The sequence below is a fragment of the Eriocheir sinensis genome, chromosome 16 (assembly GCF_024679095.1).
Source record: "Eriocheir sinensis breed Jianghai 21 chromosome 16, ASM2467909v1, whole genome shotgun sequence".
NCBI lineage: Eukaryota > Metazoa > Arthropoda > Malacostraca > Decapoda > Varunidae > Eriocheir > Eriocheir sinensis.
Window position 1 is genome coordinate 10,372,506 of NC_066524.1, and position 26,730 is coordinate 10,399,235.

The 26,730-nt window shown below is 46.0% G+C and overlaps 1 protein-coding gene across 1 annotated transcript in view; it reads left to right on the forward strand.

The window, feature by feature from the left end:
• The window catches only part of LOC126999269 (NFX1-type zinc finger-containing protein 1-like), a 106,863-nt gene that overhangs the window by 60,211 nt on the left and 19,922 nt on the right, over positions 1-26,730 (forward strand). The window contains 3 exon segments of the mRNA XM_050861666.1: positions 8,924-10,093; positions 24,609-24,798; positions 25,347-25,503. Coding sequence (XP_050717623.1) covers positions 8,924-10,093; positions 24,609-24,798; positions 25,347-25,503 — 1,517 coding nt within the window.

Sequence of the window (26,730 nt, forward strand, 5' to 3'; positions counted from 1 at the left end):
GGCCCCCATGACGGCACTTCAGAGTATGAGTTGGCCCTCAAAGGGTTTGGAGTTTGACACCCCTGGTTTAAACTGCCAACCCTGCAGTACATAATTAAAATCTTACATATATAGTTTAAACCACAATACTGATGAAACTAACAAAGATACACACAAAAGGAAAAAAATGGTTTTAATAGTTGGTTTAAATCACTGTTTTTTTATTGGCTTAAACCATTTGGTTTAAACCGCCAACCCTGATACGAGTGTTTTTTAATGTGTCACGGGGGTGAAGAGAAGAAGGGTGGAGTGGTGGAAGAAGTGAAGCGACAGACTTTAAAGTGGTTTGGCCACATGGAGCGAATGGAGGAGAGTAAGATGACCTGAAGGGTGTATGTGAGTGAGATAGAGGGAGGGAATGCTAGAGGACGACCTCCATTGAAATGGAGGGATGGGGTGCAAGAGTACGTTAGGGAGAGGGGGGAAAGATCTTTGAGAAACTTTGAGCAGGCAAGGAGGGAGTGCCTGAATAGAGAAAGATGGAAGCTCTTCTGCCGTGGCCATCCCCTGGTGGGAGCTCCTAGGAGCAGGGGTTGATGAAATGATGATGATGCATACGATGTTTTTTCACATTTATGCAGCCATTTTTTAAATCCAAGATGGCTGCTGCACTTAGACTATTTAAACATGAAATACCATATTCTCCATGCCCAAAAACCCATGTATAGACACCTAGATCATCTTTGTACATGTGTTAGATGTCATATAATGGTCTATTATTTTGCCCTTGGCGGCTGTATTAGGTGTATAGGTATATAAAATAATGATTTCCCAAGTTGCTACCATGATCCAGCAAGTCTACCCAAGTTTTTTTTTACTCCTGAAGTGGTCTCTTACATCAAACTTTTGAGTAACTTAGGGGACCTACAAGTACACACAGGACCCCCCTCAGCCACTGGCCTATTGTCAAAGAGGTGAAAGAGAGATGACAGGTGATTACAAGGCCATTGTTGTCATGATTCACTGCTGCAGCTAAGCAATGGACGTGGGCGTGGGGAAGCTGTGGTTGCCGGGATGAATGGTGTGAGTGGCATCGTGAGGAGTGTGGAGGAGGTCAGAGCAAAATTCTACGACATCAAGCCCCACAGCAAGAATATCAGAGACCTGAGGCAGGAGGTGACTGTCACAGATGAGAACATTCCCTCTGCAGTGTTTTAAAAACAGGGAAAAGTCATATGGGTGGACAGTTCCACAGACTTACATGCTATAGACTGCTCGCCAAGGCCCTCCAAGTGAAGCCGGCCTGAGGCTTCCCAGTCAATGTCACTGGCCCAGTTCATCCCAAATCGACGACTACACTCACCTCACTCCATCCCTGTTTCCTGACACCAACATTCATTTTTAAGAAAAATGGGGACCACCATCATCTTCCTGAGAAAATTCTGCATCATACTAGCATAAAATTGTAACAATAATGTGTAAATACACATACGAAAATCAGAGTTAAATGAATAGGCAGTACACATTTTCTTGCACTTATTTCTCTTAAACTCCTTTGCACTCAGCTGGTTTTCGTCACATCGCTTTTATAAGCCCTTTTGCTGGTGTAGGGTATGTCACGAGGGAAAAATATATGTAGGGTCAAAATCGCCCCCGAACGTAAGCCGCAGCAGTGTTTACCCACTTACAATGCCTGCGGTAACTCACTTACAGGTGCTCGTAGCCACGATAACTTTTGGCCTTACCACGGGTGCAGTAAGTGGTTGATGAATGTGAATTTACCGGATGGGCAGAGATACCGTGAAACTTACCAGCCACATACGTGGTAAATGGTTTGATGAATCCATCCCCAGGACGGTATTTGTGGTGACTTTGCTAAGGCCCCCTAAGCTTTACTTATTTATTTATGCTTCACTGATGTCGCACTTCACTTCTGTACCACTTCCCTTCTGTGGAGACAGGGCTACCTTCTGACTCTTGTGTTTACTAAGTTATTCTACAGGGCCTGAGATGTGCCCGTTGTGTCCTGTCTCCATGTCTGCATTTGTAAAGCCTGGCACCAGCCATTCCCTCCAGCACTGTGTCAAAGGAAAACTGTTCCGGTATATAGGGCCAGTGTCACAGTCCAACACATTGTCCCAAAGCTGCACAGTCCAACACAGTGTCCCAAAGCTGCACAGTCCAACACAGTGACCCAAAGCTGCACAGTCCAACACAGTGACCCAAAGCTGCACAGTCCAACACAGTGACCCAAAGCTGCACAGTCCAACACATTGTCCCAAAGCTGCACAGTCCAACACATTGTCCCAAAGCTGCACAGTCCAACACAGTGTCCCAAAGCCCCACAGTCCAACACAGTGTCCCAAAGCTGCACAGTCCAACACAGTGTCCCAAAGCTGCACAGTCCAACACATTGTCCCAAAGCTGCACAGTCCAACACATTGTCCCAAAGCTGCACAGTCCAACACAGTGTCCCAAAGCTGCACAGTCCAACACAGTGTCCCAAAGCTGCACAGTCCAACACAGTGTCCCAAAGCTGCACAGTCCAACACAGTGTCCCAAAGCTGCACAGTCCAACACAGTGTCCCAAAGCCCCACAGTCCAACACAGTGTCCCAAAGCTGCACAGTCCAACACATTGTCCCAAAGCTGCACAGTCCAACACAGTGTCCCAAAGCTGCACAGTCCAACACATTGTCCCAAAGCTGCACAGTCCAACACATTGTCCCAAAGCTGCACAGTCCAACACAGTGACCCAAAGCTGCACAGTCCAACACATTGTCCCAAAGCTGCACAGTCCAACACAGTGACCCAAAGCTGCACAGTCCAACACATTGTCCCAAAGCTGCACAGTCCAACACATTGTCCCAAAGCTGCACAGTCCAACACAGTGTCCCAAAGCTGCACAGTCCAACACATTGTCCCAAAGCTGCACAGTCCAACACAGTGTCCCAAAGCTGCACAGTCCAACACAGTGTCCCAAAGCTGCACAGTCCAACACATTGTCCCAAAGCTGCACAGTCCAACACATTGTCCCAAAGCTGCACAGTCCAACACATTGTCCCAAAGCTGCACAGTCCAACACAGTGACCCAAAGCTGCACAGTCCAACACATTGTCCCAAAGCTGCACAGTCCAACACAGTGTCCCAAAGCCCCACAGTCCAACACAGTGTCCCAAAGCTGCATAGTCCAACACATTGTCCCAAAGCTGCACAGTCCAACACAGTGTCCCAAAGCCCCACAGTCCAACACATTGTCCCAAAGCTGCACAGTCCACCACAGTGTCCCAAAGCCCCACAGTCCAACACAGTGCCCCAAAGCCCCACAGTCTAACACAGTGTCCCAAAGCCCCATAGTCCAACAGTGTCCAAAAGCTGCACAGTCCAACACAGTATCCCAAAACCCCATCGTCCAACACTGTCCCAAAGACCCACAGTCCAACACAGTGTCCCAAAGCCCCACAGTCCAACACAGTGTCCCAAAGCCCCACAGTCCAACACAGTGTCCCAAAGCTGCAGAGTCCAACACAGTGTCCCAAAGCTGCACAGTCCAACACACTCTCCCAAAGCCCCACAGTCCAACACATTGTCCCAAAGCTGCACAGTCCAACACATTGTCCCAAAGCTGCACAGTCCAACACATTGTCCCAAAACCCCACAGTCCAACACAGTGTCCCAAAGCTGCACAGTCCAACACAGTGTCCCAAAGCTCCACAGTCCAACACAGTGTCCCAAAGCCCCACAGTCCAACACAGTGTCCCAAAGCCCCACAGTCCAACACAGTGTCCCAAAGCCCCACAGTCGAACACAGTGTCCCAAAGCCCCACAGCCCAACACAGTGTCCCAAACCCCACAGTCCAACACAGTGTCCCAAAGCCCCACAGTCCAACACAGTGTCCCAAAGCTGCACAGTCCAACACATTGTCCCAAAGCCCCACAGTCCAGCACAGTGTCCCAAAGCTCCACAGTCCAACAGTGTGCCTAAGCTGCACAGTCCAGCACATTGTCCCACAGTCCAACACGGTGTCCCAAAGCTCCACAGTCCAACACAGTGTCCCAAAGCCCCACAGTCCAACACAGTGTCCCAAAGCCCCACAGTCCAACACAGTGTCCCAAAGCCCCACAGTCCAGCACGGTGTCCCAAAGCCCCACAGTCCAGCACAGTGTCCCAAATCCCCACAGTCCAACACATTGTCCCAAAGCCCCACAGTCCAGCACAGTGTCCCAAAGCACCACAGTCCAACACAGTGTCCCAAAGCTGCACAGTCCAACACATTGTCCCAAAGCCCCACAGTCCAACACAGTGTTCCAAAGCCCCACAGTCCAGCAGAGTGTCCCAAAGCCCCACAGTCCAACACAGTGTCCCAGAGCTGCACAGTCCAACACACAGTCCCAAAGCTGCACAGTCCAACACAGTGTCCCAAAGCTGCACAGTCCAACACAGTGTCCCAAAGCCCCACAGTCCAACACAGTGTCCCAAAGCTCCACAGTCCAGCACAGTGTCCCAAAGCTGCACAGTCTAACACAGTGTCCCAAAGCCCCACAGTCCAACACAGTATCCCAAAGCTCCACAGTACAGTACAGTGTCCCAAAGCTGCACAGTCCAACAGTGTCCCAAAGCTGCACAGTCCAACAGTGTCCCAAAGCTGCACAGTCCAACACAGTGTCCCAAAGCTGCACAGTCCAACAGTGTCCCAAAGCTCCATAGTCCAACACATTGTCCCAAAGCTGCACAGTCTAACACAGTGTCCCAAAGCCCCACAGTCCAACACATTGTCCCAAAGCTGCACAGTGTCCCAAAGCCCCACAGTCCAACACAGTGTCCCAAAGCCCCACAGTTTAACACAGTGTCCCAAAGCTGCACAGTCCAACACAGTGTCCCAAAGCCCCATAATCCAACAGTGTCCCAAAGCTGCACAGTCCAACACAGTACCCCAAAGTCCCACCGTCCAACACTGTCCCAAAGCCCCACAGTCCAACACAGTGTCCCAAAGCCCCACAGTCCAACACAGTGTCCCGAAGCCCCACAGTCCAGCAGAGTGTCCCAAAGCTGCACAGTCCAGCACAGTGTCCCAAAGCTGCACAGTCCAGCAGTGTCCCAAACCCCACAGTCCAACACAGTGTCCCAAAGCCCCACAGTCCAACACAGTGTCCCAAAGCTGCAGAGTCCAACAGTGTCCCAAAGCTGCACAGTCCAACACACTGTCCCAAAGCCCCACAGTCCAACACATTGTCCCAAAGTCCCACAGTCCAACACAGTGTCCCAAAGCTGCACAGTCCAACACACTGTCCCAAAGCTCCACAGTCCAACACAGTGTCCCAAAGCCCCACAGCCCAACACGGTGTCCCAAAGCCCCACAGTCCAACACAGTGTCCCAAAGCCCCACAGTCCAACACACTCTCCCAAAGCCCCACAGTCCAACACATTGTCCCAAAGCTGCACAGTCCAACACAGTGTCCCAAAGTCCCACAGTCAAACACAGTGTCCCAAAGCTGCACAGTCCAACACAGTGTCCCAAAGCTGCACAGTCCAGCACAGTGTCCCAAAGCTGCACAGTCCAACACATTGTCCCAAAACCCCACAGTCCAACACAGTGTCCCAAAGCTGCACAGTCCAACACAGTGTCTCAAAGCTCCACAGTCCAACACAGTGTCCCAAAGCCCCACAGTCCAACACAGTGTCCCAAAGCTCCACAGTCCAACACAGTGTCCCAAAGCCCCACAGTCCAACACATTGTCCCAAAGCCCCACAGTCCAACACAGTGTCCCAAAGCTGCACAGTACAGCACAGTGTCCCAAAGCTGCACAGTCCAACAGTGTCCCAAAGTCCCACAGTCCAACACTGTCCCAAAGCTGCACAGTCCAACACAGTGTCCCAAAGCTGCACAGTCCAGCACAGTGTCCCAAAGCTGCACAGTCCAACACAGTGTCCCAAAGTCCCACAGTCCAACACTGCCCCAAAGCTGCACAGTCCTGCACAGTGTCCCAAAGCCCCACAGTCCAATACTGTCCCAAAGCCCCACAGTCCAACACAGTGTCCCAAAGCTCCACAGTCCAGCACAGTGTCCCTAAGCCCCACAGTCCAGCACAGTGTCCCAAAGCTGCACAGTCCAACACAGTGTCCCAAAGCTGCACAGTCCAACACAGTGTCCCAAAGCTGCACAGTCCAACAGTGTCCCAAAGCTGCACAGTCCAACACAGTGTCCCAAAGCTGCACAGTCCAACAGTGTCCCAAAGCTGCACAGTCCAACACAGTGTCCCAAAGCTGCACAGTCCAGCACAGTGTCCCAAAGCTGCACAGTTCAGCACAGTGTCCCAAAGCCCCACAGTCCAACACAGTGTCCCAAAGCTGCACAGTCCAACTCAGTGTCCCAAAGCTGTACAGTCCAACACAGTGTTCCAAAGCTGCATAGTTCAACACTGTCCCACAGTCCAACACTGTCCCAAAGCTGCACAGTCCAACACAGTGTCCCAAAGCTGCACAGTCCAGCAAAGCGTCCCAAAGCTGCACAGTCCAACACAGTGTCCCAAAGCTGCACAGTCCAGCACAGTGTCCCAAAGCTGCACAGTCCAGCACAGTGTCCCAAAGCTGCACAGTTCAACACAGTGTCCCAAAGCTGCACAGCCCAGCACAGTATCCCAAAGCTGCACAGTCCAGCACAGTGTCCCAAAGCTGCACAGTCCAACACAGTGTCCTAAACCTACATAGTCCAGCACAGTGTCCCAAAGCCCCAGTCTAACACAGTGTCCCAAAGCTCCACAGTCCAGAAGTGTCCCAAAGCTGCACAGTCCAACACATTGTCCCAAAGCCCTACAGTCCAGCACAGTGTCCCAAAGCCCCACAGTCCAACACATTGTCCCAAAGCCCCACCGTCCAACACAGTGTCCCAAAGCTGCACAGTCCAGCACAGTGTCCCAAAGCTGCACAGTCCAACAGTGTCCCAAAGTCCCACAGTCCAACACAGTGTCCCAAAGCTGCACAGTTCAACAGTGTCCCAAAGCTGCATAGTCCAGCACAGTGTCCCAAAGCTGCACCGTCCAACACAGTGTCCCAAATTCCCATAGTCCAACACAGTGTCCCAAAGCTGCACAGTCCTGCACAGTGTCTCAAAGTCCCACAGTCCAACATTGTCCCAAAGCTGCACAGTCCAACACAGTGTCCCAAAGCTCCACAGTCCAGCAGTGTCCCAAAGCCCCACAGTCCAGCACAGTGTCCCAAAGCTGCACAGTCCAACACACTGTCCCAAAGTTGCACAGTCCAACACAGTGTTTCAAAGCTGCACAGTCCAACACCCTGTCCCAAAGCCCTAGAGTCCAACACTGTCCCAAAGCTGCACAGCCCAACACTGTCCCAAAGCTGCACAGTCCAACACAGTGTCCCAAAGCTGCACAGTCCAACACAGTGTCCCAAAGCTGCACAGTCCAACACAGTGTCCCAAAGCTGCACAGTCCAACACAGTGTCCCAAAGCTGCACAGTCCAGCACAGTGTCCCAAAGCCCCACAGTCCAACACAGTGTCCCAAAGCTGCACAGTCCAACACAGTGTCCCAAAGCTGCACAGTCCAACACAGTGTCCCAAAGCTGCACAGTCCAACACAGTGTTCCAAAGTCCCACAGTTCAACACTGTCCCAGAGCTGCACAGTCAAACACAGTGTCCCAAAGCTGCACAGTCAAACACAGTGTCCCAAAGCTGCACAGTCCAACACAGTGTCCCAAAGCTGCACAGTCCAACAGTGTCCCAAAGCTGCACAGTCCAGCACAGTGTCCCAAAGCTGCACAGTCCAGCACAGTGTCCCAAAGCTGCACAGTCCAACACAGTGTCCCAAAGCTGCACAGTCCAGCACAGTGTCCCAAAGCTGCACAGTCCAGCACAGTGTCCCAAAGCTGCACAGTCCAACACAGTGTCCCAAAGCTGCACAGTCCAGCACAGTGTCCCAAAGCTGCACAGTCCAACACAGTGTTCCAAAGCTGCACAGTCCAGCACAGTGTACCAAAGCCCCACAGTCTATCACAGTGTCCCAAAGCTGCACAGTCCAGCACAGTGTCCCAAAGCTGCACAGTCCAACACATTGTCCTAAAGTCCCACAGTCCAGCACAGTGTCCCAAAGCCCCACAGTCCAGCACAGTGTCCCAAAGCCTCACAGTCCAGCAGTGTCCCAAAGCTCCCAAACCAAACTATACTGTCTCTCAGGTTTTCTTCTAAACTCCTGGCACTAGATGTCCTGAACATTACCCTTAAATCTGTTGTCTTCTTCCTGAACACCAAGCACTATTTATGATTTTTTTGGTAGTCTTTGGAGTGTATTGCTTTGGGAGCTGACAAACCCACTGTCCTGGACTGTGGAACTGGTCCCTTGTCACAGTAAGTGTTGCTGAACATTTTGACTTGGCAACACTTCATTCTTACCAAGCATTCCTGCAGGACATCATTCCTTGCACAGAAAGGTTGGTGGAGGCTGCAACCACTCCAACCTGTAGTCTTTTCTGTCACCTCAGCCTTATGAAGTTCATTCATTGTCTAAGTATTCATGGAGGTCTGTAGTACAGCATTCCCTGCACAGGAAGGTTGGTGGAGGCTGCAACCACTCCTGCCTGTAGTCTTTTTTATCGCCTCATCCTCATGGAGTTCATCCATTGTCTAAACATTCATGGAGGTCTGTAGTACAGCATTCCCTGCACAGGAAGGTTGGTGGAGGGTGCAGCCACTCCTGCCTGTAGTCTTTTCTATCGCCTCACCCTCACGGAGTTCATCCATTGTCTAAGCATTCATGGAGGTCTGTAGTACAGCATTCCCTGCACAGGAAGGTTGGTGGAGGGTGCATCCACTCCTACCTGTAGTCTTTTCTCTGTGTCGCCTCACCCTCATGAAGTTCATCCATTGTCTAAGTATTCATTGAGGTCTGTAGTTTCCAACTTTGATGACATCAACTTTGTCTTCTTTCAGCTTCAGCGACAATACCCAGAATGCACCGGAGTGAGGGTCGCTGTGGTTGACAACTTCCAGGGTGAGGAAAACAAGATCATCCTCCTTTCCTTGGTAAGAAGCAATCCCGAGGGGAATGCGGGATTCCTGCGCAGAGACAACCGTGTCTGTGTGGCCCTGTCCCGCGCCAAGCACGGCCTCTACATCACCGGCAACATGGGCCTGCTGAGTGAGTCCAGCAGCCTCTGGAAGAAGATCAGTGGAGACCTGGTGCAGTCCGGGAGTCTGGGCCTGGCCTTCACTCTGCGCTGCGAGAACCACCCGGACCAGGTTGTAACTGTGGCCACAGGGGCGGACTTCCTAGCCAAGAGCCCCGAGGGTGTGTGTGTGCAGGTGTGTGGCAAGCCACTGCCAAACTGCCGGCACCCCTGTCCCAGAGTGTGCCACATGGATGACCCTGAGCACGAGGAGTACAAGTGCCAGGTGCCATGTCCCAAGACCCTGTGCAGCCTGGACCACAAGTGCCCAAAGCTCTGCCATGAGATCTGTGGCCCCTGCATGGTCATCCTGCCCAAGCCCCTCCCCTGCGGTCACACCCACAGGATCCCTTGTCACGTGGCCCCAGAGTCTCACAAATGCCCAACGATGGTGGAGAAGAAGATCCCTGCCTGCGAACACGTGGTCACCATGCCCTGTCACCACAACCCAAGCACCTTCACTTGCCCCGAGGACTGCGACACAAAAGTACTGTGCGGCCACAAGTGCAGGAAGAAGTGCCACCGCACCAAGGACCCAGACCATCTGGAGTACTCCTGCCAGGAGGCCTGCACAAAGATCAACGTGGGCTGCACACAGAAACACCCGTGCCTCAAGAAGTGCTACCAGGAGTGTGGGGCGTGTGTGGTCAAGGTGGACAAGAAGCTTCCCTGCGGGCACGAGCAGAAGGATGTGGAGTGCTCCCAGCCAGCGGAGGAAATTCAGTGCAAGAAGTACTGCAAGAAGACCCTTCCCTGCGGGCACGAGCAGAAGGATGTGGAGTGCTCCCAGCCAGCGGAGGAAATTCTGTGCCTGAAGGACTGCAAGAAGACCCTTCTCTGTGGCCACAAGTGTAAAAGATTGTGCTTCAAGGAGTGTGGGGACTGCCAGGTGCCAGTGAAGAAGGTCGTGGAAGCCTGCGGCCACTCCATCATAGTAAGTCCTTCACTGCACTGGGCCATCCTTGGGCTGAGGAGTCTCTTCCTAGGTCACCATTTGTACTCACCTTTTGAGATGTAATGTTACAGTAGCCTTGCAGTCTCCTCACTCAGAGATGTCCAGTGGTAACTTGGTGCTGGGCTGCCTCAACCTTGTGTCTGTTCCTGACACTCTTTGTTGCCCTAACTCCTTCACTCTGGGGTCTTGGTTACGGACTCTGTACAATATACAGCTGCCTACACATGGAAAACTCGTACATTGAAACAAAACTATTTTCATACAAAAAATAATTAATGAATATTTTATAGCATATGAAAGCTTAAAGGAGCGTCGCCTACTTTACTCTTGTCGGGGAACGTCAAAATTCAATCCATACTTTGGTATATTTATGCAACAATCCTTTTGTAATTAAGTATCATTCCCGTGCAGACTGAGTAAAACACGTAAATCCCTTTAATAATAACGAAAAAGTACGCCTTAATTGAACCATCACTTGAGGATACCACTGAGCCGTTCTTTGAGAAGGGTTTGCTCATTGTCTCTTTTGAAGGAGTAACTATTGTAGAACATTTATTGTGGATTCCTTTTTCACTTACTCATCTGCATCTCTCTGTATAATACAGTGGTACCTCGTGATTCGAACTTAAGTGGTTCATTTGGGCTGTTCGAATTGAGAATGTTCGAATTAGGAAGCAATTTATCCCATTGAAATTAATGTAGAAAAAATTAATCTGTTCCAGACCCCAAAATCCTCATATTTTTTTAACATTTTTATGGGTTTATGTTGTGCCCTGTGGCCAGATCACTCTAATATAGTCAACCAGATCTGGATCTGGATCTGGATACATAATGTGCAGGGCACCTTTCAGGTGCATAACACGCATATTTGTGTTGGCTGTTGGGGGAACGGGGGAGCCGAGTGTGCAGGGGAGGGAAGTGAATCAAGTGTAATTGTTAGTGTTGGTGTGTTGTGATGACAAGTGAGTGTGTATTTGTTTTCTGAATGACTATTGTACCGCAGTCTAAAATCTGATGAGGGAGGCTGTTTCAGTCATGTATGGTGCGTGGAAAGTATGAGTGCTTGTATGCGTCAGTGTTAGTATGATATGTTTGGTATTTATGGATGTGTGTGTTACGAGTACGTTGACTGTTTGCGTTGTGTAAGTATGTATGTGGGTCAATGTCAATGTGAGTGTTTGTGATCTTGTACATAAGTGTAAGTCTGTGTGCTTGTCTGCGTATGTGAAGAGGTTCCATGTTTATTTGTTGTTTGATCCGTGTTGTGATTCCAGGCGTTCGAGTGTAATTGTTTGTAATGAACCAAGCCGCCTTGGTGTTGATTTGTTCTAACCTATCAATGTTTCTGTGTGTGTAAGGATCCCACCCCGTGGAGCAGTATTCAAGTGTTGGTTTCACAAGTGTGTCATAAGCTGTGTTTAATGTCAGGTGTGCAGTTATGTAAATTCCTCCTCAGGAACCACAGAGTTCAGTTAGCCGTGGCACTGATCTGGTCTATGTGGGTGTTGAACTTAAGGTTAGTGGATAGATGGATACCAAGATACTTGTGTGTGTGGACTGATTCTAGTTCTGAATTATGGAGAGTGTAAATGTGATGGATTGGGTTGTGAACTCTGGTGAATCTTAACAGTTTGCATTTGTCTGGTCGGAAGTGCATCTGCCAGGTGCGCTCCCACCGCTGGAGGGCGTCCAAGTCTTTGTAGCAATCTGCAATTGTCGGTAGTCTTTACTGCTCTAAACAGCAAACTATCATCGGCAAATAGTCTTGTGGAAAAGTTTGGCGTTGAGAGTGGAAGATATTAACGTACAGGAGGAAAAGAAGGGGGCCTAGAACAGTGCCTTGTGGGACACCTGAAGAAACAGGGACAGTGTCAAATGAAGGTCCATCAAGAAGAACACGTTGAGTCTGGTTAGTAAGAAATGCTGTGATACAGTGTAGAATAGGTCCTGAAATACCGCAGTATTTCAATTTTAATGCCAGTCTTTTGTGCAGGACTTTGTCGAAGGTTTTGGCAAAATCTAAAACAATAGCGTCAACTTGTTTAATGTCACGTCGGTCAAGTAGCCTCGTTATGTCGTGAAATATATATATTGTCAACTAAATATTGCCAACACATGTAAATGCATTTTGTGGGGCACCGTGGAGAAAGGAAGTATGGTTGGCGAGCTCCCCACTGATCAGCTGATCGGCGCTGTTTCCAACGGGTAGAGTAGTGTTTACAAAGGGCCTGGGTGATGTTCACAGTGGTACTCGTCTCCTATTATTGACCTGCTTGTAAGATGAGTGGAAGGGAAGATGATTTGGGGTGGAATACACCGAAGAGAAAAGGAATTGGATCATGAAGGAAGGAAAAATGGACGAGTCCTGATGATGACAGTGATGATGAAAGGTATGCTGGGAGTTTCTCTGGTTTTGTATTATTTCCTTCTTCATTTCCATACAATAACGCTTAAGCTTCCTACGACCACTTGCACTGTTACTTTTCACTTTCTTGGGAGCCATAATGAGGGTTAATTTCAAGAAAATATGCAAAAAATATCAAGAACAGCAAAGAGTGGCAATCAAAGCGGGGGAGCACAAGCGTGACTGACAAGAGTGGCTTCCAGCGTTGCCAGGTCCACGTTTTTCCTGCACAATTGGGCTATTTTTCAAGGGAGTGTGTGGGAAAGAATGGCAGATGCGGATTGGCGTTTTTTGAGGCTGGAGTCCGCAGTATCACATTCACCGACCTGACTACAGTGGTGGCTTCGTCTGCAGCCGTTTGTTTGTGTTTGAATTGCGACGCACATTCGAATTGGAGGACAAAATTTGTTTGATAAATGTGTTCGTGGGAAATGTTTGAGTTGAAAGGCGTTCAAATCACGAGGTACCACTGTATTTTACTTGCAAGTACTAAAAAAAAAATGTGAATTTGAGGGGAAAGGAATATTTAAAAATGTGTGAGACTAAATCTATTTATTTCGCTCCACATAAAAAATAGAGAAAGGTTTCCTCTTTGTGACAAAAAAAAATCTCAAATCCGTTCAGACATAACAGAGTTATGTCCTTTAAATGGCAAAAAAACAGTTTTGAGATATAGGGGATATAAAATATGAGGTGTAGCTGAGCGCGCCAATAAAAGTCTACGTATGTAGGTTGCCTACGGTCGCAATATTTTCATCTATTTTGCTAATAAATACCACTTTAGGAACCAGGGTTTACCACGAAACTTTGAGAGACTGTTGCCATCATCACAATCATATTTTAGAACATCACAATCATATTTTAGAAACGACTTAATTTTTGCCAAATCTCAGAAATTATCGTAGAGTTCAGTGCAATGCTCCCTTAACTGATTAATTCTCTCTCTCTCTCTCTCTCTCTCTCTGCTTATAAGAAAAATTCAAACATTCTGTGTGTATTTATTTTCATATTATGGGTCGAATTCATAAATTCAGTGTAATTAATACAAGGAAAATGGAGGAATAAGTGGATTAACTGTCACTGTGTAGCACAAGAGAGCACAGGGCAAGATCTAAGGATGGAAGAGTTGATTCTTCTTCCAGAGATCAAGTGCGATAGAGTCAAAGCTTTTACAGTACCCTCCTGAGATTCACGCCTGCTTCATTCTGAAGGTATTGCACTAAACTCGAGGATCGCGAAACTCGGGGTATTGAAAACCATGAAAAAGCGCTTATTGGTTCCAACCCGTGGAAAAACTTACTTTTTTTTCGACTTTACTCTCTTGTTATCTCAAAATACGTACCTTGGTAAAAGAAAAAAAATGGGAAGTGAGAACAGGTCGTTTAGAAGCCGCAGTTGAAGGCGGCTGCCTTACAATTGGCTGGCAATTCTGAAAACACTTTTTGTGATTCGTTGAGTCCGATGACATCATCGACGCCGCTCACCCAATCAGCAGCCTCGCTGCCTTAAGGCAGTGTCACATTGACCAATTTTCTCCAACTGTTGGTGCTACGGGCAACCGTGGTTGCCCGTATGCCCAACCGGGAGCGAGTTGTCAGTTGTCCATAAGCTGGTGTCACACTGGGTGGGCCTTTTTCCGACAACCGCATTGGCAGTAGGGGCAACCAGCAACTTCAACTTTTCTGGGTGTACATCACATATGGTCAGGGTCGGTTGCCCATGAACAAAGCAGTCGCCCTGTATCCACATGGTGTCGTCTGCTGAAGTAAGGGCTGTCGTGACTTGTGCAGCCGTTACCCAAGTTATGGACATGTTGCTGCAATTAAATGGAAGAAAGAAGCGGTTGTGGACACAATTATGGCTTCAAAGACAGGAGGACAGAGTGTTTACCCCAACCTCGTCAGAGAACTGGGAAAATTTCCAGAACGTCACCCGTGGGACACTGTTGGATGAACCTATATTTTCTGGTAGTTTTCTGTGTGTTATGAAATAATCTGCTAACTGTTTCTGTCATAAATCATTAAATCACTAATATCATGATTGACTTTTCAATGCTTGTTGTACGTGCACCCGCCGCCACAGCCGCATAATAGTTCGCAGAGAGGTTCAACTTGCTTACTGTTTCCATATTTCCCTCACCACTCACAAAGATCACTAGTGGACAAACTAAAACAAAACCGGGCAAATTAATACTTTTCCTGCTGTTTATTCCCTCAGCTCGCATGCGTGGGGGACAGCAATATGACTAATTTCAGCGAGGAGATATTTTTGGCAACACTGGCCACACAGTGTAGTGGACCACCACTGCCATGTCCCGTCTTGTGCCAGGAACACAACACCGGGAGTTCTTCTACAATTTCCATAGACTGGAGAAAAAAGTTTTTTAAGACTGTGGTTCCACAGCACAGGGTGTTTTCTTATCTTGTCAATCAAATAGTAGGCAAAGCAGATCTGCCAGTCTATTTTACGAGTTTCTTGGTGGACCATTTTCCACTGCTCCTCACTCCTCAGCCACTGCCGTCATCTGTTTGTTTACGTACAGCCGCGCGGTACCCATGTACCCACGCTCGTACCAACAACCATTTTCCATTCGTATGGACAACCGACAACTCGCTCCCGGTTGGGCATACGGGCAACTGCGGTTGCCCATAGCCCCAATGGTTGGATGAAAACGGCCAGTGTGACACCGTCTATTAAGGCGAGAGTCCAGGTAGGAACAGTGTTGCCATATCTATGGTAAACATGCAAGAATCACTGATTTTTATGCTATGCGGTATTGACAACATGTAGATCAATTTTAGATGTTCAGCCCCATTCTAGCCCCCAACAGCCCCTTCTGAAACTTACGAGTGTTATTCTGGCATTATTATTGGCCCAAAAACTCGCATTTTTTATGGCTTAGACACGTTATGATGTGCATTGTTTCTCTGTTGTTAGAAATTTTTTTATTTTGGCTTTTTTATTTTATTTATTTATTTATTATTATTATTTTTTTTTTTTTTTTTTTTTATTTATTTATTTATTTATTTTTTTTTTTTGCATTTTTTTTACCAAGAAAATATTAATACAAAATGACAGCTCACATATATATATATATATATATATATATATATATATATATATATATATATATATATATATATATATATATATATATATATATATATATATATATATATATATATATATATATATATATATATATATATATATATATATATATATATATATATATATATATATATATATATATATATATAAAAAACGACGATGGACATCGGATGAAAAAACATTCCTCTGCCTTTTAGTTTTTGTTTCATTGAAATCAAGCTAAAACTGGCCCCAAAATAGATTTTAGAAGGGGAATAACTTACATTTTGAGATACGGGCCGATAAAGTTTATCGATCGATCTCATACCAGTTATAACACATTAGGAAGTGTTTTCAGGTATACTATGTGTTTTATTACGATTATCTACAATCTGATAATACAATCAGATGTATTTCTAAGCATATTAGGCTCCTAGTCCCGGCAAGGTATTATCTCGTCAAGCGAGGGGTATCAGAGTTGCAGGAGCATAAGGCGGTGGTGGTGTCAGGTTCAACACGCTGTCTTTTTGCGTCCTTGCTCTTCTTCCAGGCGTCCCTCCACTGCTTGATCTTTTTAGACACCCGTCCCATGGCTGACAGCAGGCAAAAAGCAGGATACAGTGGGTAAATAACGTGCGGTGTAGCGGTATCAAGTATCAGCGAGTGAAAGGTGGGCGGCATCCGTCCCCTTTCAGCTACACAGGCACTGATTTCATTATGTACCATGCCCAGCCATCAGCCCACACTCACACACTCACCCAGGGTTGCCAGACTTCCCTAGAAATCAATAGATGTATGCTAACTTTGCTGGTTTTTCTTATATAAACGTTTTAGTGTAACTTTCTACAAATAACAAAACATCTGTCGAGTGGGTATGGCGGGGAAAACCACTTATAACTAAGGAACCATAGGGAATTTTACCTAAAACCTTCGGAAACATACTCATAAAGGGTTTGCCATGACCCACGAAGTTTTCTGGCCTGCTACCCGGACGCTCGCCTTAAGGCAGCAGCATGACGCCGACGGTAGGTAGATGTGACCCGTACGTGTCAAAGGAACGCGAAACTCGAGGCGATAATGCGCGAAAGTCGGGATGGTGAGAATTTAGGACTAAGTGCTAAACTCGAGGATCGTGAAACTCGAGATGGTACTGTATATTTATGGGAGAGTCCTCTATATAAGTCAAGGGGCGACTATACCTTATTTTCAATCGTAATTACTATAGTTCTTAATTCTTCCAGCGCTAACCTTGTCTGATTTTCTTCCAGCGTTAACCTTGTCTGGTGGAGAGTCTTCCTGAGGCAACTCTTTACTATGCCTGTCGTTACTCTAAAATGGTTTAGGGCTTTATGATCATGTTGAGGGTAAGGTAAGTCTACAATTTTATATAAGAGGTTTTGTATTACTTGGTCTTTGCCTTCATAATTGTTTTCATTTTTTTTTTTTTTTTTTTTTTTTTTTTTTTTTTTTTTTTTTTCCGTTGTTGCCTATTGCGCCGGTAGGCATCTTCCCGGTGGGGCCTGATGGTCGGCCCAAGGCTTCTTCCAGGTGGGGCCTGATGGTCGGCCCAGCCCGTTCTGGCGCAGGCGAGTGTTTATAGTGGCGCCATCTTGCATTGGCTCATGCTGCCCCCCGGAACTCGTTCTTGATTCACTTAGACGGCTTCCTCTAGAGTCCGGGTTGATGGGTGGTCTTCAGGACAGCATGTGGGTAGTTTTAAGCCACTCGGCGGTGACTGAAAAATCCGAGTGGTAGCGTGGGGATTCGAACCCGCGTCGTCCATCACGCGGCGAATGTGGGTCCAGTACGCTATCACTTCGGCCACCGCCTGCAGGACAGCCTCGTGATTCTTCCCCTCGAAGGATAGTTCCAAGAGCAAGGTGTATGCTGACCCTCTCTCAAATAACCCATTAAACATGTTAGTTTTCTACATTGGTTAGGTCTTCCCTCTGGTGGATCATTGAAATAGTGGGTAGTCTTACTTTTCAGAGGTAGCCTGGCCTAATTGAGGATTACGTAGCACTGATTCAAACTTCTTTAAATTAAATTTTCAAAGTATTTATCTTGCTCCAACTAACACTTAAGACTTTGTTTCTCATATTCAGAGATATCTTCAGCTATTCTCAAAAACACATGCATCCTGATATTTACCCCAATAGTTATTGATTTTATTTTTGCTCCTAAAAGTTGTTGGTCCAGTGGTGTTGTCATCAGTGTTGCTTCGCAGGCCTCATATTGGCTTCTACCTGGCGAACCATCTTTCCTTATATTGACTAGGTGGGGAGCCAAACAGCTGCTTGGCCTAACAAGGCTCAGAACTACTTCTTTGAAGGCTTTTCCACCTTATTTAATAGTAGCTAAGGGGTGCACAGCTAGTGGCTGTTATGGTAGTAGTTAGGATTCAGTTAGTCTACTATACATTTCAGGGCGGACAAACGCTGTTTTTCGCAAATATTTCCTAAACGAATTGTTGGATCAGTATGATATTTCAGCACACGGTGGCTGAATGGATAGCATGACAGCGCCGTGTTCAGGACGACGCGAGTTCAACCCTGCCCAGTGCCACCAAGCTGGGATTTTTCAGCCACCGCCGAGTGGCTTAAAACTACCCACATGCTGTCCAGAAGACCACCTATCAACCCAGACTCTAGATTCTAGGATTAAAGATGAGCTCCGGGAGGGCAGCATGAGCCAATGCAAGATGGCGCCACTATAAACACTCGCCTGCGCCAGAACGGGCTGGGCCGACCATCAGCCCCCACCGGGAAGAAGCCTTGGGCCGACCATCAGGATCCCCTGGGAAGAAGCCTACCGGCGCAATAGGCCACAACGTTGAAAAAAAAAAAAAAAACACCCAGAGCTAATTTATGGCTGATATACCATATTGCAATATGTGTTATGTTAGGAGTTTACTGACTGATCTTAAGCCTAATCCAGTCATCATATCTAAGGTGTTATACAGAATCGGACAAGTGTGGGGTACTCATCTAACCCCTCCACCAACGCCCCGAACAACCCCAAGACCACTCCTTCCCTACCCCAATAAAGCAGTATCCCCCTCCTCGTTTCCCTCTTCACCCCCCTACTCACACCATCCCCCCTTCCATGGGGGCAAAGGGACATCATTGTTGCTAATGGGTGCGCCCCGGCAGTCAATGAGTTATATCCTGCCTCTGTTTAATTCATAGCCTCGGGCTGGGGAAGGGCCATGGTGTGAGTAGGGGGGTGAAGTGGGGACCGAGGAGGGAAGGAGTGGTCTGGGGTTGTTCAAGCAGGAGGGGTTAGACGAGTACCCCACACTCGACCGATTCTGTATAACACCTTAGATATGATGACTGGATTAGGCTTAATATCAGTCAGTAAACTCCTAACATTACACATATTGCAATATGGTATTTCAGCCATAAATTAGGTCTGTGTGTTAAAGGTAGTTTGCTGAAATATCATACTGATCCAGTGATTCGTTTAGGAGATGAGAGTGAGAAGGGGGAGAAGTAGTTGTGGTTAGGAATAGTTTGGGAGGGTGTTGGGGAGGGGGTAACTCTCGATTTACGTGAGTTTGGTTTACGCGTTTTTTTTAAATAACGCGGGGTCCAAAATCCAAATAAATGTTTAATTTACATGTTTTTTTTCACTTATAAGCAATATTTTATGGAGTGGCCACCAGACGTCTCACGCAACTGGACTCTTCTCAATTTATGACGTAACCAAATCAGTGGACGTAGTCTATCTTGATTTCCAGAAAGCGTTTGATAAAGTCCCACATCACAAATTACTTTATAAATTAAAGCAAATAGGCATTGACTGTCAAGTAAACCAATGGATCGCGAATTGGTTGAGCAACAGACAAAAAAGAGTAGTGATTGACGGATTTAACTCAGAATGGGCGCCGGTCACTAGTGGCGTCCCTCAGGGCTCGGTTCTTGGCCCAGTGCTCTTCATTATTTACATCAACGACGTGGATGTTGGACTCAATAACCGCATTAGTAAATTTGCAGACGACACAAAGATTTGTAACTCAGTTCTCACTGACGAAGACAGGCAAAGCCTCCAAGAGGATTTGCACAAAATTTCAGCTTGGTCGGATAAATGGGAGATGCCCTTTAACGTAGACAAGTGCCAGGTCCTTCAAGATGGAACAAAAAATAAGAAGTTCGATTACGAAATACGCGGCGTTAAACTCACAAGTATTCAATGCGTTAAGGACCTGGGGATTAAAATCGCGTCAAACCTCAAATTCTCACATCAATGCATCGATGCAGCAAATAAAGCGAACAGAATGATGGGCTTCATTAATAGAAACTTTTTATTCAAAAATAAAGATGTAATACTTCCGCTATACAATAGTTTAGTCAGACCCCACTTGGAATATGCGGTACAGTTTTTGTCTCCCCACCATGCAAAGGACATTGCTAAACTAGAAGGTGTTCAGCGTCGAGCAACAAAAATGATCCCTTCCTTGTGCAACAAATCCTACGAAGAAAGGCTTTCCACCCTTAACATGTTCTCTCTTGAGAAACGTCGCCTCCGAGGAAAACTGATCGAATGTTTTAAAATACTTAATGGTCTCACGAATGTAGACAGAACAAAATTGTTTATGATCGATGACACTTTGCGAACGAGGAACAATGGCACAAAACTCAAATGTAGACAAGTAAATTCAGACTGCACCAAATTTTTCTTCACCAACATTGTAGTGCGAGAATGGAATAAGCTCCCACCATCAGTGGTCCAGTGTAACACGATTGATTCCTTTAAAAACAAGCTCGACCGTCACTTCCTTGAACTTAATATTAACTAGAGTAGAAAAGCAGCGTTTTGGAGTCATCTGATTAATGTAAAATCACTTAGGTTTAAGGACAGACCACCTAGTCTGGACCATGGGGTCTGTGTGGTCTTATTTTCTATGTAAATCTATGTAAAATGTAAATCTCTCTCTCTCTCTCTCTCTCTCTCTCTCTCTCTCTCTCTCTCTCTCTCTCTCTCTCTCTCTCTCTCTCTCTCTCTCTCTCTCTCTCTATATATATATATGATATATATATATATATATATATATATATATATATATATATATATATATATATATATATATATATATATATATATATATATATATATATATATATATATATATATATATATATATATATATATATATATATATATATATATATATATATATATATATATATATATATATATATATATATATATATATATATATATATATATATATATATATATATATATATATATATATATATATATATATATATATATATATATATATATATATCCTAAAACCGGATTATCCAAATTGATCTGATAATGCAATTAAAAAATTTTTTTCTATACTAAAACGTTATAAAACATCAAAAATAAATAAAAGTAACTACATATGTACTATATTAACACATTTAAAATTGATAAGAACAGTTAAAATGAATATGCTTTCTAATACGTATTGCCGAAATAGCTTGTAACGAATAGATCAATGTATTAGACAAAAAACATTAAACAAACTCTCAACAACACCACGTCCGCACCTTCGCCCCAGCAAGGACGTAGGTGGCGAATCTAACAAACTACTGCACGACTACTCTCACACCGTACTCTCAAGACAACGACACAAACACGACTCCCCTCTCCACTCCATGCCACATTCCCCTTCCAACATACGAGTTGCGCGATAATATGAGTCATCATACTGTGTCTCCACCTGCACGATGCATCAAGGTCACACTTGCAAGCTTGCACAACCATTCACAATTCAGATCTGCAACGCTCACAAGTATCAACATACACTGGTCCAGACAAGGAGACACACAGACAAACATACAATAAAACATTTACATCACATGTTTTAAGCGTACTACTTTGTTTAGCGTAGCGTGTGTTTGTTTGGTTTCATTGTTTACATCGATCGTCAGTCGGCGGCAGTCGCGTCACACACTTCACACTGGGCAGTCGCATCGCGTTCTACCAAGGTGCAAGATCAAAGTGATATTCATCCAAACGAGAAAGCAAGACACAATGCCGATGATCAAACTGGCGGCGATCAAAATGGCGCTATAACCGATTATCCGAAAATCAGCTTATCCGAAGAGGCTTCCCCCTTCCATTTCGGATAATCGGGTTTTACTGTACATATATATATATATATATATATATATATATATATATATATATATATATATATATATATATATATATATATATACACTGAATGAAGTGAATATTTATTTTTCGATAGAAACCTACCTCTTGTTTGATTTACATTTTATTTGATTTACGCAACCTCTTCAAGGACACAATACTCGCGTAAATCGAGAGTTACGAAGGAAAGTACTTTCCTTCGAATGCGTCAACATGACTCGTCGGGTTGGTGATATTTTTCACAAGTAAACTCCTCACATAACACATATAGTAATGTGGTATGTTAGCCATAAATTAGGTCCAGATGTTAATTGTAGTGTGCTGAAATGTCATACTGATCCAACGATTCGTTTAGGTGATATTTGCGAAAAACTGCGTTTGTCCGCCGCTGAAATGTATAGTGGGTTGGTTTAAGTTTCCCCACTGAGTTAATTTATAAAGAAGTACTTGAAAATTTTGTTATTGTCAAAGTTAATTATGGGATGAGGATGCAATGTGATGTTTCCTTTAGCCTATATACAAAGTTGCCACCTATCAGAAGAGGAACCCTGGTGATTTTAAACTTGTCAAGTGATGATTGCCACGTCAGCAAAGATTCACAGACACTCAAAACCTCTTCACTCTTTCTAATTCTGCTGTGGTATTGAATCACTACCACTTGTTACCTAGCTCCAGTTGACAATCACCAAATAAATAATAATAATAATAATAATAATAATATGCAATATATTCAAACTGGAATAATCTCCACAACATAATCTAGGATACAATGCTAAATCTATAAAGGATATTTCCTGAAAAAGGTACTCAAATTCAGTTTTCCTGTGAAATATTTTCATTATTTGTAAATGTAATAGTAATGACAAGTGTAATAGTAATTTTCCATACAAAGTACACATTATAAATCAAATCCCCATGAATTTTAGAAAGCTTACTGCACCCACAGCAGGGAACAAACATTGCTTACTGCACCCACAGCAGGGAACAAACATTGCTTACTGCACCCACAGCAGGGAACAAACATTGCTTACTGCACCCACAGCAGGGAACAAACATTGCTTACTGCACCCACAGCAGGGAACAAACATTGCTTACTGCACCCACAGCAGTTAACAAACATTGCTTACTGCACCCACAGCAGGGAACAAACATTGCTTACTGCACCCACAGCAGGGAACAAACATTGCTTACTGCACCCACAGCAGGGAACAAACATTGCTTACTGCACCCACAGCAGGGAACAAACATTGCTTACTGCACCCACAGCAGGGAACAAACATTGCTTACTGCACCCACAGCAGGGAACAAACATTGCTTACTGCACCCACAGCAGGGAACAAACATTGCTTACTGCACCCACAGCAGGGAACAAACATTGCTTACTGCACCCACAGCAGGGAACAAACATTGCTTACTGCACCCACAGCAGGGAACAAACATTGCTTACTGCACCCACAGCAGGGAACAAACATTGCTTACTGCACCCACAGCAGGGAATAAACATTGCTTACTGCACCCACAGCAGGGAACTAACATTCCTTACTGCACCCACAGCAGGGAACAAACATTCCTTACTGCACCCACAGCAGGGAACAAACATTGCTTACTGCACCCGCAGCAGGGAACAAACATTCCTTACTGCACCCACAGCAGGGAACAAACATTGCTTACTGCACCCACAGCAGGGAACAAACATTCCTTACTGCACCCACAGCAGGGAATAAACATTGCTTACTGCACCCACAGCAGGGAACAAACATTCCTTACTGCACCCACAGCAGGGAACAAACATTCCTTACTGCACCCACAGCAGGGAACAAACATTCCTTACTGCACCCACAGCAGGGAACAAACATTCCTTACTGCACCCACAGCAGGGAACAAACATTCCTTACTGCACCCACAGCAGGGAACAAATGTAGTGCAGCGACTAGGCCTGATAAGGGAGCCTCCCATAACCCACTTGGCGAGTGGGGTACCTCTTTGGCCGACTCGGAGAGTGGCTCTCCCGTCACGTTGGTCGCAGGTTCAATCCCAGGCAGCTGGCGAATACCCTCTCCTTGTCTTGATTAATTTCTTGTGTGTTTCAATACACGCAGAGGACGTGTTGGAGAATAGGAAAGAGAAAAGAGTAAACCTCGGGGCATGACGTGTTCACCCTCATCAGTCATTATAGTCGATTCGTCAAATCCCACCGCTGCCACCACTGTCATGCCCTGAGATTTGATTTCCTCTTTTCTACTACACTCCTGGTCCCACACGACCTCTGCATGTATCGAAACACGTGAGAAATTAATCAAGACAACTAGAGGGTATTCACCAGCTGCCTGGGATTGAACCTGCAACCAGCGTGACGGGAGAGCCACTCCTTACCAAGTCGGCCAAAGAGGTACCCCACTCGCCAAGTGGGTTAGGGAGGCTCCCTTATCAGGCCTAGTTGCCACACTACTCAAACATTCCTTGCTGCACCCACAGCAGGGAAGAAACATTCCTTACTGCACCCACAGCAGGGAACATACATTCCTTATGGCACTCACAGCATGGAATTAACATTCTTTACTGCACCCACAGCAAGGAATTAAGTAATTCTTCCTGCTCCCATAGCAGGGAATAAACATTCCTTGCTGCACCACAGCATTTAAGAAATACTACACACAATTCTGCTAAGGGAAAAGAATAAACTTTCATGACAGATTAGAACATTCCTTGTCTTGACAATTGTTGTTCTTGTTTGTGCTTTCCTATGCCTATCCAGAGCTGTGTTCTTCCTGACAGCACCAGAGAGAAGGTTGTGTGAGGACCAGTGTCTTGCCCTGTTCATGAACTGCTTTTGGCTAATTCCAGACTTGGTGCAGCAAGTCGGCAACCACAGACAAGTGCGACGGCCCGTGCCCCAAGACCCTGCCGTGTGGCCACCCCTGTCGGGTAAAGTGCAAGGATGCATGTACCCCCGAGTGTCCCGAGCTGGTGGTGTCTGCTAACACATGTCCTAAGGGCCACGTTATCGAGCTGCCCTGCCACCTCAACACCAAGGGTAGGGCATGGGGCTCTAGGCTGCCCCTCTGACTATTGTATCTGTAAAATACATCATCTCATCCCTATACTGTCCAACCTCCTAATGCAACTCAACCAACTTAACCACTCTTTCCTTCCTTTCACTGGTAAACTCTGGGACAACCTTCCTCATTCTGTGTCTCCTTCCTGATATATAAACAAGGAACATCAAGCTTTTTGTTGCCCAGTGACCTTTTGCCCGGTCTGTTCCAGAGCTAAAATGATTACTAGCTTGGCAAGTTTTGATGTAGGTAAAGTGTCTCAGTACTGTGTTCAAGGTGCAGGTGTTGCGTCGAGTGCTGGCACGTAAACCTTACAAGGAGCAGCCGTGTAGAGTGAGTGGAATAGTTAGTGATGCTCCCAGTGGCTGCCAGCACTGCCACACTCTTTGGGACAGTGCTGGCCTTGGTCCACTGATCAATATTGTTGCTCAATAACCTCTTGTCCAGCCTCTCCACAGACTGGTGACACAACACCTTTTTCTCAATAACTAATAACCTGACCGTTTGTGTGTGTGTGTGTGTGCAGTGGTGGGGGAGGCAGCGTGGGACCTCTGCAGTGCCCCCTGCGACAAGAAGCTGGACTGTGGGCACCAGTGTGTGGGGATGTGTGGCCGCTGCCTCCACGGCCGCCTCCACCTCGACTGCAACAAGCCGTGCAAGAGGCCGCTGGTGTGTGGGCACATGTGGGTATCTGTGTGTGGTTGTGGGGCCTGTGTTTTGGTGGCTATTGGGAATGTTTACTGGAGCAGGTATGGTGTGTGGGCACATGTGGGTATCTGTGTATGGTTGTGGGGCCTGTGTTTTGGTGGTTATTGGGAGTGTTTACTGGAGCAGGTATGGTGTGTGGGCACATGTGGGTATCTGTGTGTGGTTGTGGGGCCTGTGTTTTGGTGGCTATTGGGAATGTTTACTGGAGCAGGTATGGTGTGTGGGCACATGTGGGTATCTGTGTATGGTTGTGGGGCCTGTGTTTTGGTGGTTATTGGGAGTGTTTACTGGAGCAGGTATGGTGTGTGGGCACATGTGGGTATCTGTGTGTGGTTGTGGGGCCTGTGTTTTGGTGGTTATTGGGAGTGTATAGTGGTGTGGGTATTCAGGTGCTACAACACTTGTCATTAGATGATTACACTGGTGTGTGGGTAGATGTGTGTGGTTGCAGGGCCTGTGTTTTGGTGGCTATTAGAAATTTTAGTATTTACCTATTTGTAGTATACCGGCCCTGAGCATAAGCTCAGTTAGTTCTGTCTGTTTGTCCAGCTTTTCCTTCATTATATGGACACTGCCCACTTCAACAATGACTCTGTTTAGTCCATTCCATGTATCCACACTCCTTTATGAAAAACTGAACTTCTTTGTGTCTTTTAAACAAGTCCCCTTTCTCAATTTTTTTACTGTGTCCTCTTAGTTGCCTCCTCCCTTCCATCTCAATTAAATCTCGATCCAACACATCCATTCTACTTCTACTCCTGTACAGTGCTATCAAATCCCCCCTTTCTCTTCTTTCTTCCAGTGTTGGTAAGCCCAGTTCCTCTAATCTGGTCTTGATAGTTCTGGTACCATCTTAGTTGCAATCCTTTGAATCCTTTCAAGTTTCCTTGCATCTTTTTCCAGTGTGGTGGTCAAACTATCGCTGCATACTTTAGCCTTGGTCTAATCAATGTTTGAAAGACAAAAAAGTACAGTTTTCCATACGAGAGTGTGGATACATGGAATGGGCTAAACAAAGACATTGCTGAAGCAGGCAGTGTCCATAAAATGAAGGAAAAGTTGGACAAATATAGATTTGGAGACAAAACTGTAAATACAAATAAGTAAATACACACACACATACACACCTGTACATAGGTATAACACACACACACACACACACACACACACACACACACACACACACACACACACACTGCTCC